General features: G+C 40.4%; 1 protein-coding gene across 2 annotated transcripts; it reads right to left on the bottom strand.

The window, feature by feature from the left end:
• Nucleotides 1-3,480: 3,480 nt before the first annotated feature.
• On the bottom strand, nt 3,481-17,630 carry rhot1b (ras homolog family member T1). 2 transcript variants are annotated; one of them, XM_003447892.4, is made up of 20 exons: nt 17,229-17,630; nt 16,207-16,265; nt 15,964-16,045; nt 15,810-15,853; nt 15,670-15,723; nt 15,457-15,509; nt 14,165-14,273; nt 13,004-13,105; nt 12,767-12,865; nt 12,553-12,661; nt 12,340-12,460; nt 12,055-12,139; nt 11,433-11,578; nt 10,788-10,888; nt 10,507-10,637; nt 9,985-10,068; nt 8,169-8,291; nt 7,857-8,059; nt 6,147-6,269; nt 3,481-4,687 (listed from the first exon to the last, which is right to left on the bottom strand). In XM_003447892.4, exons 1-20 carry the CDS (start codon nt 17,263-17,265, stop codon nt 4,570-4,572), a joined length of 1,983 nt encoding a protein of 660 aa, XP_003447940.1. In that variant the 5' UTR covers nt 17,266-17,630; the 3' UTR covers nt 3,481-4,569. The 2 variants fall into 2 exon arrangements, with proteins under 2 accessions (XP_003447940.1, XP_005470008.1); XM_005469951.3 differs by lacking the exon at nt 6,147-6,269.
• Nucleotides 17,631-18,681: the final 1,051 nt, after the last annotated feature.

Here is an 18,681-nt window from a genome sequence, read left to right as displayed (position 1 = left end):
TTAGTGGGAGCGGGCTATATTATGGAGTGACTTATAGAGCAATGTAAGTGTTTGACCAATCACCAGGGTAAAACATATGACAGTCAACAGTTCAAATGTTGTGGTTCACATTAACTAGGTGGTTAATATATGCCCAGCTAATTCTCGCTGGTGCCTCATTGGTCGATATGTAAATATGTTGAATCTGATGTTGTATATCATTGGTTGTCTTTGGTTGGTTGCCTAAGCCACTTCATAATATGGCCCTTTCCCTAAAACATGCAGAATGTTACTTTATTTTTCTGCTTAAAAAAACTGAATTACCTGCTAATTAAAATTATCCATCCATCCATCCATGCTTGTAGGACTTAAAATTACTTAAAGTATAAATTTTTCTTCTTTCAAACTTTGTAGGAAAACAAAAATTTGAGAAATAAATATTTACATTTTCTAAGCCACAGCCTGATCAGGTTTTTAGTAGGACACAGCTTAAAGTGTAAGAAGTCAGGTTGTTATTCTAAGCAAAGACAGGCTTTCTCACCATTCAAGTTTCTAAGAGAGCAATAACTGGCACTCTTTGCAGAGCCGCAGCAGACAAAAAGACAGCACGTCAAGCTTTGTTCACAGAGACATAGAAAAGTACCTTCCACAATGAAGATGAGACACCAACCCAAAAAAAGCAGTCAAAGGAAGGCTGTCTCAAAGTAGTCTCTAAAGACGTAGTGAATTCTAAGTTCCCCTTTAAATGGAGTAAGTTTGGAGTGGGCTAAGATATGCCAACATTTCACAGCGGATGACTGGGGGAATAACTGATGAAGCATACAGCATGAAATATTGCTGTGTATTGTGAAATTAACCTTGTGGGGTTCAGTCATCTGCAATGGATCAAATTCACCAAGAAGCTCTACTTCATTATTTAGGAACTTCCAGCATCCTCTGGTTTGTGTCCTTATGAAGTTTATGACTCCAAACACATCTCAAAGGATTTATACATTTTCCAGAGGTCTGGAAGATAACTTCAGAAGTTCAGCGTCTCTTATTTAATAAATCTAGGATAAATTATGGTTCAGTTTGAGCCTCTTCAGTGGTGTAGGGAGCTGCTACTATAACACAGTACTGGGTCCCGCTTTAAAACATTCTGGGAGATAAAGCCCTCCACCACATTCCTCATGCAGTTATTCCAAAGAGTTACACAAAATACGCTAATTTTTCACCAAAGCCAGTCCAAATCAAAAAGCCTGCAGGGATTTTTCATTATTATGATTCTGTTAAATTATAAATGAGTCAGAATGATGAGCGCTAAATCTAACTTGTATTTTACTGCACAGAATGAGTTGTTCTCAATTTAGGGAGAGGACCACTTGCTGAAGAGCAAAACTGGATTTAATAAGCCAAGACATTATCTCGATAACCACAACACCATAGTGGGACAATAATGTACAGGGTGGGCCATTTATATGGATACGCCGTAATAAAATGGGAATGGTTGGTGATATTAAAGTCCTGTTTGTGGCACATTAGTATATGTGAGGGGGCAAACTCCTCAAGATGGGTGGTGACCATGGTGGCCATTTAGAAGTCGGCCATCTTGGATACAACTTTTGTTTTTTCAATAGGAAGAGGGCCATGTGACACATCAAACTTATTGGTAATGTCACAAGAAAAACAATGGTGTGCTTGGTTTCAACGTAACTTTATTCTTTCATGAGTTATTTACAAGTTTCTGACCACTTATAAAATGTGTTCAGTGTGCTGCCCATTGTGTTGGATTGTCAATGCAACCCTCTTCTCCCACTCTTCACACACTGATAGCAACACCGCAGGAGAAATGCCAGCACAGGCATCCAGTATCCGTAGTTTCAGGTGCTGCACATCTCGTATCTTCACACCATAGACAATTGCCTTCAGATGACCCCAAAGATAAAAGTCTAAGGGGGTCAGATCGGGAGACCTTGGGGGCCATTCAACTGGCCCACAATGACCAATCCACTTTCCAGGAAACTTCATCTAGGAATGCTCGGACCTGGCACCCATAATGTGGTGGTGCACCTTCTTGCTGGAAAAACTCAGGGAACGTGCCAGCTTCAGTACATAAAGAGGGAAACACATCATCATGTAGCAATTTCAAATATCCAGTGGCCTTGAGGTTTCCATTGATGAAGAATGGACCCACTATCGTTGTACCCCATATACCAAACCAAACCATCACTTTTGTTGTTCCAGCAGTCTTGGAGAGATCCATCCAATGTGGGTTAGTGTCAGACCAATAGCGGTGGTTTTGTTTGTTAACTTCACCATTCACATAAATGTTTGCCTCATCACTGAACAAAATCTTCTGCGTGAACTGAGGGTCCTGTTCCAATTTTTGTTTTGCCCATTCTGCAAATTCTGTGCACCGATCTGGGTCATCCTCGTTGAGATGCTGCAGTAGCTGGAGTTTGTAAGGGTGCCATTTGTGAGTAGCTAATATCCGCCAAAGGGATGTTCGACTAATGCCACTCTCCAGTGCTACGCTGTGGGCTCTTGCTGAATGAAGCTAGGACAGCCACTGATGTTTCTTCATTAGTGAAAGTTTTCTTGCGTCCACATTTTGGCAAATCCAACACTGAACCAGTTTCACAAAACTTAGCAAGCAGTTTGCTAACTGTAGCATGGGAGATGGGTGGTCTCGTAGGGTGTCTTGCATTGAAATCTGCTGCAATGACCCGGTTACTGCGTTCACCACATATCAACATAATTTCGATCCTCTCCTCACGTGTTAACCTCTTCAACATGTCAATGGCTGTGAACAAAGAGAAACTTGTAAATAACTCATGAAAGAATAAAGTTACGTTGAAACCAAGCACACCATTGTTTTTCTTGTGACATTACCAATAAGTTTGATGTGTCACATGGCCCTCTTCCTATTGAAAAAACAAAAGTTGTATCCAAGATGGCCGACTTCTAAATGGCCACCATGGTCACCACCCATCTTGAGGAGTTTGCCCCCTCACATATACTAATGTGCCACAAACAGGACTTTAATATCACCAACCATTCCCATTTTATTACGGTGTATCCATATAAATGGCCCACCCTGTATAATATAATTTTATTCAGAAGTGTGTAATATTCCTTAGGCTTGGAATTTTTTTTTATATATATATATATCTAAAAACATGGACAGGCTTGAGTCAGAATCAGACTGTATGGCTCACAATCTGGTTTTAGCCACTGATGGAGACTTTTTTTTTAAAGCAACACTGCCCTCTTGTGTTAAGGTAAACCTCATTTCCAAATTGTTGCATACCGAATATAATCTGGAGAAAGACAGGACCAGAAGAGGACAAGAGGAAAGTTAAGAGTGTAGTAAACATCCTGAATATAAAAGCATGAATAAAGAAGTTACTGTTTTTCAATAATTTAATTAGTTGTGTATAAATAACGGAGTCTTCTGGAGATAACAACGTTCAAAAAAAGAAAATCTTTGAACTGAAACAATAAAATAATTCCAGTACACCACATTGTTCAGATATATTTATTCAATGTAAACTCTTGGAAAGGCAGGGATGAATGAATACAGAAACCAAGCAGTGAAGCAAGTAGCTGCATTTGGTTGAAAATGAGCATCTAGAGAAAATGATTACACCTTTTGTAACCAGGAGAGATCGGTGAGTCCTCGATTTTGGGGACTTTACAAGTAATGACGAGAAGGTGTGAAGATGTCGGGCTTTTTCCCCCCTACAGTAATTCTTAAAACACTGAACTGTCATCAAAATGTTTGAAGCATGCGAACTTTATGACAAACACTTGCATACACACAGATAAAATGTAAAGTGACCAACATAGGAAGACATGAGAGCGCGCAGCAGACCTTTCGTTTCACACATTCACTTCCACTGATATAATCTTGATCCGCTCAGGTAGCAACAAAAAAATAAAGCAAACATTTAAAAAAAAAAAAAAAAAAATTAAAAAATAATAATGTGCATCCAGGCATTTGGCCATTAAAGGAAATCCTAATTTCTGTCAGGTGATAATGATGAAAGATTGTGCTGTTAATAGCTCTGCAGTCAGTGCTGAAATGTGACTCACACATGGCCTTTTGGACACAAACAAATCAAATGTACACACAGTCTACGCTATATACAGTATTTACATCTTCTTCTAAAGAATTACTTGCATATGTTACACATCACAAACCTTATCATACTGAATGTGACACTAAATTGTTCATCATATCAGCAAGCAACCAAAAAAATAGCTTTTTACGTAACTCAGTATGACTAACCAGCAGCTTAACCTTGTTTCTTTTCATATAAATATATTATCTTTATTTGCACAGGACAGATTGAGCAAATTAGCATTTTGGTAGAAAATTAAATATTTCTTTGTATCGTCCCCAAAGAGAAACAGAGGAATGAAAATGCAAAAAAAAAAACTAAATGTCTGATTATTTGCACATCTCTCTCTTATTTTTAAACGGGGCTTATTAGACAACAGAATTATGAGTGATTTTCCATAAAGTTGATTCGATGAAAACAGGAAAATCAAAACTTCCGACTGGTCAAATTAGCTTTTATGTACCCCGGGTAGTGAGGGCTGGACTGATCACCGCGTTTTGAGCAGCACTCTGTACATGGCGAAGCCCAGCACTGCAAACACCGTGGCCCCAACGCTCGCTCTCAGCCAGAAGGTCGAGCTCTTCAGGTCTGCTTGGCTAACGTGTCTGTTAAATAGAGGGATGCAGAGTGTAGAGACAGATGTAAAGAGTTTAAATAAAACAAACTCATTTTCTTTATCATATATCATATAACCCCATTTTCACTTGGCTTTAAAATTAGTTTTGTGCAACTGGGTTAAAACAGCTAAGACAGAGTTACATTTGTAGCCATCATGTGTATTGATGGTGTCCGATTTAACTCTTGTGTTCACATCGTGTTACTGACTATATGACCAATACACCTGTGGTGGATGAGCATGGGAAAAACCACTGAGTTAAACTGATTTAAGTAGGAAACTACACTCCAAAAGACATGCGGCCAAGTTTCTCCCAGACAACCTGGGCAGGTTATTTGAGTGACTCGTGTGTTGTTGTTGGTTTATTACATCTGGATTTAACGCCGTCAACTTGTGACTGATCACCCAAGAAAATGCATTTTAAAACCAAGTGTGAACAGGATCACAGATAATTCATTACTAGGACAGAAGTGACTCACAGACATCTCATCCTCTTTAACATCGAAACAAAAATTAAACTATTTCTCTTCCCCGATTAGCTCTCAACTTTCCAATAAAAGTGACAAACAGATCAAATAAGTAGTGACATTAGCTGTAAAGAAGGGTCGCGTAGAAATGAACATTAAGAAAATATTGATGAGCGGATGACAGAACAAGCAGAGAGCTGTGACATATTGAGACGCTGAAGCAAAAGCCAGTCAAACAGATGAGGGACTTAGAGGTTTATAGTTACGGCATGAGACAGCGAGACCAGAAATGAGTTGTGACAACTCTGTTAGACGAGACGGCTGAGGCACAGTGACATATGCAAAGCTGATACCAACAGAATGACAATGAGATTGAAGTCAAACACTGGGAATAAAAATGATGATGATGAAGTCTTTATAAAAAAGAAAGCAATATTACGATTGAGATGAAAAACAAGGCATGAGCAAAATGATGACAACTAAAAAGGACTGTAGAGGGAAAGGGAGTAAACTTAATGGCCTCTGAAAAAACAGTTCATTACAGAGTAGAAATATAAATGCAGTATAGGAAATAAAGTATGAAAGGCTGGAACTTCAACAAAACCAGATTAGACACAAGCAAACATCATGTATGTTACTAGAAACTTTTAAACAGATCTACAGCAACACTGAGGGCTTATGTTGCTCCAAAGGAAAGTTACTAATATTGAGCAAATCTAATATTTTCTGTACATTTGTATAGGAATGAGGATATGAGTTTTTTGCATGGATGAGTTAAGGTTCAAAATCCTCGAATTTGGCGATTAAGAATTAACGGGAAAGAACTGCTCCCTTTGGTGCAACCAGCCGGGTCTGCTGCGGTGTTACAAATGATGATGCCACAGGAAAAAAAGCAGCTTAATAAAGAATGAAGAAGTGAAAAACATAAAAATGATAAACGCCAACACGTCAACAAAGATAAGAGAGAAGTTTGTAAGAGACCTTCGGAGTACGACAGCGTAGAGTTTGGCCCTGACCGTCTGCAGCAGCTCAGAGTTGAGGAAGTTCTGACACAAGCAGAATGTGCACCGGTTACAAGTGCACATGCAGCGCAGCCGGGCGTGGCTGAGGAGAGACACAGGGTACGTACACGCACACACGCCAGCAAACATACAGACAAACAGGACGCACACGACAAACAAAAGGGAAACAAAAACAAAGTTAAAAGCTGAAAGAGGCCGCCACCAGGCTCCAGTGTAGATCACAAGAGAAGCAGCTTAAGAAAAGGCTAAATGTTTCTCCTTTTGAGAGAAAAAGAAAATGTTATCTAATATGCTGATCTTTTAAATATTATTTCTACAAGACATAGAAAAGAAAATTCAAGCAAATGAAAGAATTTTTAAGAAACCTGAGAAAACAGAAACACTGGTAAAAGCAAAAAAACAAATCTCAATCTACCCGAAACCTTCACTAGAAAAGGCATTCGGCATGGAGGCGCCTCCAGCTTAAACACTTGAATCTCAGACAGTAAAGCTGACCTCCTCAAAATTAAAGTCTCTGTGCAATCATATAATAGCACAGTGTGCAGCGAGGTGATTTATGTTGACAGTAAAGTGAAGCCTGACTGATGGCATGAGTGTGATGCTCAGGGAGAGATCACTATTACAGCTCAGCGGGGGGCCCGTGTATCCACAGTGGAAAACACAGCGGCATCAGACTAAAAGCAACATGTCCAGAGGCCAGTGAAGTGCATTAAGGCGTGTCGAGTGAGGCGCATGATGACAAATACTGACACTTGCAGGCAGCAGGAGCATCCCCAGAGGGGACCCGGGAAAATTACACAGAGTACAGCTCTGTATTTAAACTGTCAACGGTGCTCAGACTAATCTTAACTATGTGGGGGAAAAAGTATTCTATGATTCATCAGATTTATTTCTACAGTTGGGTCTTAAAGGGCAGAAAATCCTCAAGGACTACAGGAAACACAATTAAAACTTTAAAAGTTGCCTCCTTAGCAGCAAACGAGAACTGTGACTCAGCTACTTCATCACCTCAGACCACAACATCCTCTAAAACTTCCGTTCGGAGCCAAAGGGGAGGATTTAGACGACTATATTGTCGGTCCGCATTTCCAGACCCGAGGGAGATATAAGGAATGCTATAAATTGTGTTAAAAACCTCATCCAGCACCAACAGCGTTAATGAAAATTACCAAACATAAATAATAGAGGATTTATGTAATCATTTGCAGGAAACAAGTAAGATATGAGATTACAGCTGCAGTTAATAAATGCATAAAAATCTTCCTCTTCTGGGTGATGATTTATACACATCCTTATATCATAGTTAAAGGGTTAACAATATATAAATAGAAAAAATAAAAACAGGATAATGGGAAAATATCATGAAGAAAAACATATTTTCCACAAGTCTTCTCATTCGAATTTGTCGGCTAAGCTCAACTCAGAGCTGCGAAACTAAGGCTGCACTTCAATTAAAACTCAGACAATGCCCTCCAATAACACACAATAGAGCTAAGTGGGATTAACTTCAGTTAGCACTAACAAATAATTGGATTTCTCTGAATTAAATACAATTCACTATGTTCTTAGTTACCTTTTTACCCTTTCGGGAATCTAATGTGAAAATATGACTCGTAACGAAGTATTACATTTAACATTAGGTCGATGTTTCAAATGTCTGCATACTTACGGATACATGGCCATGGTGGTAAGTTTTGTGTAGATGTCTCTATTGGGTGCTGAGGCTGCGTTACAGGTGAAAGACTGAGGCGGGGGCATCTTGTGCCTCCGACAGAACTCCAGAGGACTGCAGCCATACATCTGCTTGACCTCTGGCAGGTCTGACTTTGCTGCAACCATCATACATGGCGTCTTGCTGTCCATGAAGTATTGCTGAAGGAGAAAGACTCGTTAATGAATGATTATGGTTGTGGTGGTCTTTTGTTTTAAGTGGGCAAACATCTGTGTTTTGGTATAATGTGAACACTAAAAACGGTTTTACCTTGAAAACTTTGGCGCAGTACTCAAAGGAGTAAGGGTTGCTGACGTCATAGACTAGGCAGACGATGTCACAAGCCAGATCAGCGTCAGACAGGTAGTCGAAGTCAGGAAACACTTCATGAAGCTGGAGAGGTAAGGTGGTTAAAATAAAGTGGTTAAAGTGGAAATACTCTCTTTTCTAAATCTCTTAAATAAAATCCACTAAGCTAGAGGAACACAGCTGAGTTTGAACCTTAGTTCCTTTAATTTGACTTCAAGGTGGCACATCCCTAGTGCTCACAGTTGCTTAAATAGCTTGTTGTATCTCTGCAGAGCACTGACTGAGAATGTGTGTGGACTTATATGGATGTTAGATGCTGAGTTTGTGCTAATTTGACTCAGTTTAATGTGATCTCATTCGGCAGTGCTGCTGGCATTTTTCAATTGCTTCCTAGAATTACAGTTTTTAAAATTTGTGTGTCTAGGATGTGCGTTGGAGTTCATCTAGGGTTTGGAAACAGCAACCCTTGGAATGAATTTCATTTTAGGGTAAAAGTTGCAGGGACACAAATCTGTAAACAGTGAGAAGTGTACAAGAAAATGTGTTTTCAGTCAGTGCATTGGTGAGGGACAAACACAGTGCTCGTTTCCCTTAGACCAGCAACTTTGTGTGTCCCTGTCTTACCCTGCTAGCCAAGCTCATGAGTGCAACCAAGTCAATGTTAAAAAAAATGAATAAAACGAGCATTCCCCTGTTTCTGCTCTAGATCTGATGAGCAGATCACCAGAGGGCCCCATAGACTTTTGTTGTTTCTGTTTGACACAGACATTGATGTCTTGTCTCAGTGCAGGTTTGATGTCCATGATGAAATTGAAGACACACAAGTTGAGGAATTTGTACAGGGAGCAATCCAAAAATAGCAGCTGTGCTGTAAGCAGAACCAGTGCAACCCAGAAGTGCACAAGCACATGACATTACAGAGGGAAAATGGTCAAAGTCAGATAGACAGATACTTACTGTACAGCAGTCAACTAAAAGTATCTAACCAGTTAAAAAACCAACCCACAGTGATGAAAACCAAAGTGATGAGAAGCACACAACCATCCAAAGACAACAGAGTGAATCACACTCATGAATTATTTGTTCTCCAGCTGTCTATAAGTGCCAAAACAAACAGAGTTGTTGTGCTTGCCAGGACAGAGGGAGTGCCTGGAGGGTGAACCTTTTAAAGGTCCTTTAACCAGTGTCAAAACAAACAGTGCAGTCAATGTGCAAATCAATACCATTTCAACTATTGGGGTTCATCTGCTAAATGTTGCCATCTAAAAGTAGCCAGTATGCTACGGTATTCAATATTTTGAATAACTTTACAACAACTGTTCCTCTGTATCCCTACAGCACATGCACTGTGTTTGCACTTTGTCAAAATAGGCACAGCAGTGCTAATGCCTTTGTTAATCAAGTACAAATGCTGGCTTGACAAAAGCATTAGGCGAGCATGATAAGAAGCTTACATAGAGCGAGCTAAGAACAGCCAACCTCAACCTGGGCTGGCCCTCATGGATCACAGTTGACAACCTCACGTACAAGACACGGTCGTACATGCACAGTACAGAATGTATTTGTACTGTTGATGAAGGTCAGCACATATATAATGTGTAATAAAAGTATATCAGCTACATTAAAGTGCCCAATCTGAGAAATAATTAGATTAACTTTATGTTTTTAAAAAAAAAAAAAATCTGCCTGGAAGAGAGTGTCCACACTGCAAGGATAGAAGATATATGTGCCGTTATATGTTTTCATTAATGATTAAAGCAGTGTGTTTGATACTCACAAGAAGGTATTTCTCCTGGCCGTAAACATAGGTTGTATTGATGGCATAGTAGGATCTGTGCTCCTCTTTAATGGTCTTCTGGCGCTGAGAAGACAGAAGATGATCTGGTGTTAATTAAAACATAATGTGAATGACATTTTCAATACATGCAGCAATGCAAAAAAATTTATATTGACATAATCCCAAATGTACCGAGTTAAGGCATTTAAATAAATCTTTTTACTGGAACTTTTTTTTTGATACTTCCTGTGTCTCAGAGTAAACACAGTTTCAGTCAGCGTAAAGCAAAACATGACAAAGCCTGAAATCCAGTTCAGGCAGCCCAATCTAAGCCTCTCACATAATACACCCCACTTAAACATGCAAAAAACCTTTTTGAACACCTCTTCATTATGCGACTGCATGCCTATGTGCACTGCTCATTCTATAGCTATTGCAATGCTGACAGCATTGCAAAAGTTGCACCCGCACTCTTATATCCAGGTGTAGTGGATGGCTGAGCTGGTGCTTAGTTATGCTTACCATGAGGTTTCTACCCAGAAAGGCTTGTAGGAAGCCACTTTTGCCACTGCCAATGTCTCCAAAAACATTACAGCGGAAGACGCTGCGCTGGGTCTGCCTCTTCTGCAGGTCAATCTTCTTATCCCTGGTCACTGCAGGAAGGAAACCACATACAATCACAAGTACCAGAGGATCAGTTCAGACAGCTGCTGTGCACAGTCCAACAGAGTCAACTGCACCATTTAACTGTTCTTAAAACAAGGATTATTGTGATTAAATGAGGATTACATGGTAGAGTTTACCTGTAATTCCTGCAGCTTGGGACTCCTGCTCAGCAATTATTGAGTAACCAAGATACCCCAAATACTCCAAACATCTTTGGACATCCAGATAAGTTGTTAACCTGAACAAAAGGCAGCTGAAGTTAAGACACATGAACTCATATACAGTAATCTAACTAATATTATTTTATATTTAAACAACAATATTAAAATCATCAGTTATTATTATTTTAATAGTTCTTCATTGTGTCCCTGAATTGTCCTGACCCATCAGGGCATGGACATAGGACTGTCCTGTATCAGAATTTGGAAGTAGGGTTGTAAGTGCTGTCAGGTGGGACCTCCATTAATTGGGCTTTCCCTGACAGATCCTGCAGATAGCTTACTCAATTCGGATGCCACATGAAAACTTTGGACTCTTTGTTATGCTCTCTCCTGTCAGCGCTTTTTAGAGTGTGGTGAAAAGCACTGGAAGTGGGAGACCACTGCCACCGGGGAGGAACATTGCTAAAGGGATATGTTTGGTATACACTGTGTCCTTGTAAATGCTGTACAAGTGTCAGTGGTTTTACTGTTGTGGCTGATCAGTCAATCGGAGCAATCAACAAGCAGAAACAATTTAATCTGAAACATATAAACATGGACACCAGTTTAATGCCTACTTACGTCCACTGTGAGAGATACCCCTGGTAGGTGATCCAGCCTTGGTCATTAGTGCAAACTGTGTTATTGACATCTGGCCCCCAGGGCATGTAGGGAAAAACATCAAACAAGTCCCTCAGCTCCTCTGGTGACAAGGCACAGTCACGGTCCTAACAGACACAAGGATCAGTTACTGTGTACAGCTACACCTAAATAAGGAACAGGGTGCTCGTGGCAGGAATAATTTCCTGTGGGATTTTGTGGGTGAATGTACACTGAACAAACTGCTCTAGTTTGATAGATTTCAGAAAAAGAATTGACTAAGCTAGCTGCCTGTCATTTCTACCTGAGAAAACAAACATGACAGACTGAAGGCAAACATTCACAGCGGGACACTAATCACTATGAGAGAAAGCAGATCTTGACACAAGCTGTCACTTTCACTCTTTGACTCTTCTAACCTCATGGCTAATTCTCCCTGCCAATCCCTCCTCAGCTGCAAGGAGTTACATCACACCTCAGCAGGTGGTCACACTTGACTGTGGGAAAGTGCTTTCCTAAATGCTGAATACTCAGCAACTTCTTGTTTGTGTCTCATCAGGGTGAAGGCCAAAGTAAATACAGAACCAGATATACAGGACTGTACCTTATCGTGTTTGTCAAAGACGCTCTGGAGGAAGAGGTAGGCATTGTGGTTGAGCTCAGTAGTGCAGTCTGGGGGAATTTTCAACCTAGAGAGGGAGAAATAACAACCTTTATTCATATTTAACGCATAAAATAAATGCAAGCATATTAAAAAAATGTCTCAAACAATCAAATAAGGAAGGAAATGATTCAACAGAGTGCCACAAACCAACAGCCAAATGGAAATATAATGAGGTGCAAGAGCAGGAGCAGATTTTAGTTGCTCAGATGTCAAAGTAAAACTCACGGAGGGAAGAGATAGTCCTGATTTAACTCCAGGTCATCATCATATCCGAATCGCCTGAGTACTGTCCAGGTTGTTTCATGGCGTCCTCGCTGAATGAACAGCGTGTGGAGAAACAAAAATCCTGGAGAGGAAAAATAAATAAATCTCAGGAATCCCACTGTGAGACAAGCTTGTATATACATAAGCATCAGAAATACGTCCCATCACTCCTACCTTTAAGAGTGAGGCCATTGTCACACACGCCATCAATTAAATTCTTCCTCACCACATTTTTTACATCCTCTAACGCCTGAGGCTCCAAGGGGGTGTTGAAGCACGTGCGCTATGGGCAGAAAGGCAAACGTTGTTATCTGAACTAGCTCACCGTCTCCCACCGAAATGAGGGAACAATAAAGACCGCCTGCATATTTTATTTTAACCAGTTTACCTGAAAAAAGTTGAGCTCGTTGTCGTTGAGATTACCATCGTTATCTAGGTCTGACACTTTGAAGATTCGAGTGAGAGCTTTTACACAAAGTGGCTTCATCTGAAAAATCATCGACACGCATCAAACGTTCTTTAAACAAAATCACGTTCTGCTAAGAGTTCAAATCCAGACCTTAATGCAAAACAAACTCAGAACACTGAACAGCTCAAGAGTCATGTAGTGTACATTTATCCTTACATCTTTTTTCTCTGGACAGTAGAGGGGACCTGTGGGGTGGAGAACTGCCTTTTGAGCATAGTAGAAAAGCTCTGAGATGTTCTTCAGGTTCTTCGCTGAACACTATAAACAACAAGGAAGAAGAAAAAGTACACACATGTGCACACACACAGACACTCTGTTCAGTGCTGTAATGCAGTTCTGGTATCGAAGCGGTTCATTTGAAAGCCCCATTAATATGCAGTGTGAGGCTTCTTGATCTCATAAGTATTATATGCGGCACTGTGAGCAAACAGTCCAGTCAGCACAGGGTCATCCCTGTTTACCTACCTGTGTGTGTGTGTGTGTGTATGTGTGTGTGTATTTTGGTGACTAAGTAGTTGCCAGACGGGGTATTAACACACGTGATCTGTCTGAGCGGCGCGCCCGGTCCAATTAACAGTCTGAAAAATACCACAGGTGTCAGGAGGTAGTGCTGAACTAACTTCAACGGAAAGCAAACTCGGTAGAAACTGGTGAGGGGTTTTTTTTGTTTGTTTTTTATATTGAGGAGTTGAATTTGTGCTGAATTCAAAGTTCTAAACAGGTTATGGCTTAAACTTGTGACCCTTTACAGTTGTTTGACTTCCTAGCTTTAACTACTTATGCAGAAATACCACTATTTTCAGGAAGAATTAAAAAAGGGAACCAAAAGGCATCACTCACACAAATGCAACAGGCCAAATCAGGTCAGTGTTTACAAGCAAGACAACAATAGTCAATATACTGTAAGTGGTAAAGATTATCTTTAGGCTGTTAACCTCCCTAGTTTATACTTAAATATCAAGTTAGCCAATTACACTGCAGCAACTCTGCTGTAACATCCACAAGACTTTAATTGTTTAACTGTTTAAATGACATGTCTGTTAGGATGCCTTAAAAGTAACAATGTTCTGTTCTTCTTTGTTCCTGTAAAGATGGAAGTTTCTGCACAAAGGTCATTGTAATTAATTGTTATTAACTCTGTTGTGTTTCTTCCTCTTTAGGTTCAGCACGAAATAGAAGAATGTACTGATGTCCACTGTCTGAAGCAAACTATTTAAATACTTGAATCTAAGCAGATGATTGTTCTTGCAATCTGCCATTCTGTGTTTTATTGTTGAGAAATGGTGGCAGCAATAAGCAGAGAGGTGACTGTCTCACCTCAACGCAAGTCTCTATCTCACTGTACTGGTTCATAATGGGAAGTATGGTCTCCATGCTGCTGTGCTCCACCAAATCAGACTTGTTCCCCACCAGGATCAGAGGAACCCTGAAAATGTCAACACCACAAAGCAAATTGATTAACAGACAATAACTGCTTGATATACACCAACTAGCCACTTTATTAGGTATACCTGTTCAAATTATTTTTAACACAAATGTCTAATCAGCCAATCACAGAGCAGGAACACCATGCATTTAGGCATGCAGACATGTTAACTTGCTGGACTGAGCACCAGAATGGAGAAGAAACGTGATTTGAGTGACTCTGACAGACGGGCTGGCCTAAGCATTTCGGAAAATGTGAATCTAGTTTGTGGCATTTTCCCCACACAACCATCTTTAGGGTTTACAGAGAAAACAGCGGCAGATCTTTGGATGAAAAGGCCTTGTTGATGCAAGAGGTCAGAGTAGAATTACCAGTGTTTCAAACATCAGCAGAAAGGCAACAGTAAGCCAAGGCAGTCAAGCCAACTTTATAAAGCACTTAAAAAACAGCAACCGCTGACCAAAGACTCCGGTGGTGATGTAAAGGTGTGAGGGTAATTTTGCTGGCAAACTTTTAGGCCCCTTAGTACCAACTGAGCATCGATTAAACAGTACAGCCACCTGGGTATTTTTCCATGTCCATCCCTTTATGACCACATCTACTGGTGGCTGCTTCTAATCACAAAGTTTAAATTGTCTCAAACTGAACACTTGACACTGAGTTCACTGCACTCAAATAACCTTCAGAGTCACTAGATCTCAGTCTAATAGAGCACCGTTGGAATGTGGTGAAAGGGAGGAGTCACATGATGGATTTGCAGCAAATGCGTGACGCCATAATGTCAAGATGCAAATCACTGAGGAATGTCTACACCAGGGAGAGCTAAGGTAGTTCTGACTGGCTCCAACCCAGTACTAGCAATGTGTACCTAATAAAGTGACCAGTGAGTATAAACCAGTTCTTTTTTTTGGTGAACCTGCTTGTGTGAAATGTGACACTTCTACTGCTGCTTTTTGCTTAGAGTGAAGACACTGTAAGGGGAAAAAAAACCATTTATCATCCCGGGAGTGTAGGTCATTACATTAACCACTACTTGAAAATGACCATGTCTGGCTTCCTGCTACAGGACCTAATATTTTGCAGGTGCCTGTCTGTAACACATAACTGCAGAAACTGAGAATCAGATCCCACTCTCTTCTTATATTTAGTGGAAAACAAAAGCCCAGAATATTTCTGTACGTACCTGCTGTCCTTGTCTGTGTTCTCTGTAATGAGGGGGATCCAGTGGCTCGTCACCTATGAAAACACAAGTAGATACGATAAAAGATTTTCTCAGTTCAGAGAGACATGATACCCAATTCTTGAATATCATGCTGTCACACCAGAGTGTTACATATTATACCGTTCAGCTGATATACAAACTAAATATGGAAATTCTGGCAGCAGAGGAGCTCACCTTCTCTATAGACTTCTTGTTGTTGACAGCGTAGACAATGCAAATCACATTTGCCTACAGGACAGATCAACACATAAGCATTAAGCTTTTACATGAACCCAAAAACTTTTCACTGAGCAAAGCAAAATCCACAGACTCACCTTGGAAATCTCCTGAAATAACTGTTCGTCCGTCTGCTCTGCCTCTGTGGAGGGAAGATGAGCTTGCTCAAGTAAAACAAGGATGCTCCAATTCTTTATTTATAAAACACACACACACACACACACGCACACAAAGTAATGTTCCTTCAAATACCAGAGTAATCCACAATGTGTGTGGGAACTCTCTCCGGTGTAACATCAGCCGGTATGGTAATTTCTTCAGCTCGATAGGGAACCTGGGACACAGAGATGTTTAGAGCTGGCTACAGAGCGTAAATAGCACAGTAAAATCAATGCAAAATAAGGTGAATAGTGGGCACGTTTAATCCCAGATGGGTAGAGTAACATTAAGTTATTAAGTGATTAAGTTTCTGGCAAAACAGGAATGCATTCATACCACGTCTGGGAACTCCTCGCTGACCAGTGACATGATGAGAGAGGTCTTCCCCACCTTGGCTGCAGATGGAGAGAGGGAGACAGTTAAGTGACATATTTAGTGTGTTTAGCAAACCCTCATTACTCATAAGCATAATCTATTATTATTACTGACACACGTTTCTGTAGATATTTAAGAAAATACAGGTTAGATGTGTGACCCATTAATTTTAGCCTTCATTTCTGAGGACACCAGATGTCCCACTTTATGGGAGCAACTTTGGAAGTCTGTCATTTCTTGTGCAAAGAGAAATTTGCCAATCACTGGATGCACCTCTTCTGAAACTCAAAGATGACCACTAGTCAGATAAAAATCAGATAAAATAACAATAAACAGCTCTTGCAATAAAAAATGGAATACACAGGAGTACAAAGAGCATATAACAAAGTGTTAAGTACTGTATTTAGCCTGAAACTGAGAAAACGTGTGGAGACAAAGTACTTCTTCCTGCACAGACATAACCCCAACGTGTAAAAAAAAGCCCATCACATTCCAATAATTCAGATGTTTGAAAGGCTGTGATGTTACCTGACAGAACCCAATGTCAAGGAGGTTTTAACACAGAAGAGATAGATAGATAGATAGATAGATAGATAGATAGATAGATGCAAAGTGCAGTGAATTCACTGCAGTGTACATGTGAAACTAGGGCAATCAGATTGCAATACCATCAAGAGTGTGCACCATCAAAGTGGTAAACTGAGGTTAGGTGAATAATAGAAAAGAAATGATCTGCCTAACTACAGTGGGGGATAGCATGGCCAAGATAAGCTCCAATAACACATACAGACCTCTAAAGCACAAAGCAGTTGCAGAACGAGTGGCCTGAAACAAATACAGAGCTCATCTTGATGAAGACACTGCTCAGCATCACATGTCCAGCTGTCTGGCAGCAGCAGTGCCATTCAAAGTGTGCACTAAAAGGCTGACTCTGCAGTCAACAAACACACTGCAAACACAGCTTTATCTAAAGCCTTACTTACGTTCTCCCACTAATAATATCCTCACGTCTTTGCGCATCTTCCCCGGTGTCGTCAACCACGTCGGCAGACCGGTCTGTGTGCAACATTTATGCTCCTGTCTGTCTGGATGAAGGATACAGCCAGCCACTTCTCCGCGGCCTGGCTCGCTTGCTAACAGCTACGTTCGCATTTCAGCCCCCGTCTGCTCAGCTTCAACGCAAACTCCACACGGTTAGAGAGAGCCCTACAAACCGTCAGATGCCCAGGGTGCCGAGAACGCTGTTCTTCTTTCTTACTGTACTCTACCGTGCAGATTGTCACACAGCCAGCAGAGAGCTCACACGACCAGCCAGATAACCACATAAACTTGACTGTTACGGCTGCTAGCTGTCGGCCACGCCCCTCCTCGGGTCAGCTGAGTGCGTAAAGCCGAGATGAGCTCGCGCAACACTTAAAAAAAAAAAAAAAAAAAAAAGTCATGTAAAAAAATAAAAACAAAACTATCCCCCATGTACTTGACCAAGAAGTGCGGCATTAATCTGCGGGTTTGAATTAAGACAGGTGTGAACGATATTTTTTTTTAGTACTGGGAAACTGGAGCGGAGTGAGCGAGCTTACTTTTTCCTCTAGCTTTGAATTTCTGTCAAAAGGCGCTATCTGGAGGCAAGGAAAAAGCAGCACGTGCAAGTCTGAGATATTAAAAGAGTGGCGGTTATGGTTTGTTTTTCTTTTTTAACTCAAGCGGCCATACTGACGTAATACATAGACAGAATAGGATTTATGTTAAGGAGATTGAGTTGTTTCTTTTCTTACACACACACACACACACACACACAGAGACTATGAAATAGACTGCTACCTCATCAAGCATAAGTCATTATGCAAATTTACTGTTTATAAGATTGAGGAAACCTTCAGTCAGCTGAGACTGAAGAAGTCACTTGGATGAGTGATGAAACGTTTCTCCTACTGAAAATGCTACGTCCAGATGAACAGAATCAACTTTTTGGAGACAATTTTATGTCCGTCAAACTGTGTTAACTTTGGCATTTTTCACAAACCCAACCAGAGAAATGAGAACAAATGATGTGTTTTTCTTAAACGCTGCTAGTAATGAAGTGCCTAAAGATACAATTTAAAATGGTTTCTTTGTTAATTTGTCAGGTACAAGCAGCTGACTGAACATGAGTGAAAAAGCAGCCAATGTCCGAAGAAAAACTTCAAAAAGTCTGGAGAACAATATTGCTCAAGACCACAAAAAAGAAAGTCTGGCTCCTTGGGGTGGGTCAGGACTTTCACACAGCACTATACATCTACTTTTGGTAGCCTATTAAAGCTTCTCTGTACTGCAAAACTGTCAAAACAGAAGATTTTCTGGTACACTTTCATTAAGCCTTTAGCATATCCTTGTGCATTGTGTATGGAAGAATCAAACTTTTATTGAAATGTTCACACAAAATAATAATACTATTAA

The sequence above is a fragment of the Oreochromis niloticus genome, linkage group LG6, assembly GCF_001858045.2.
Source record: "Oreochromis niloticus isolate F11D_XX linkage group LG6, O_niloticus_UMD_NMBU, whole genome shotgun sequence".
NCBI lineage: Eukaryota > Metazoa > Chordata > Actinopteri > Cichliformes > Cichlidae > Oreochromis > Oreochromis niloticus.
Note: the sequence above shows the minus strand (reverse complement) of the source record. Positions and strands in the feature narration are given on the sequence as shown.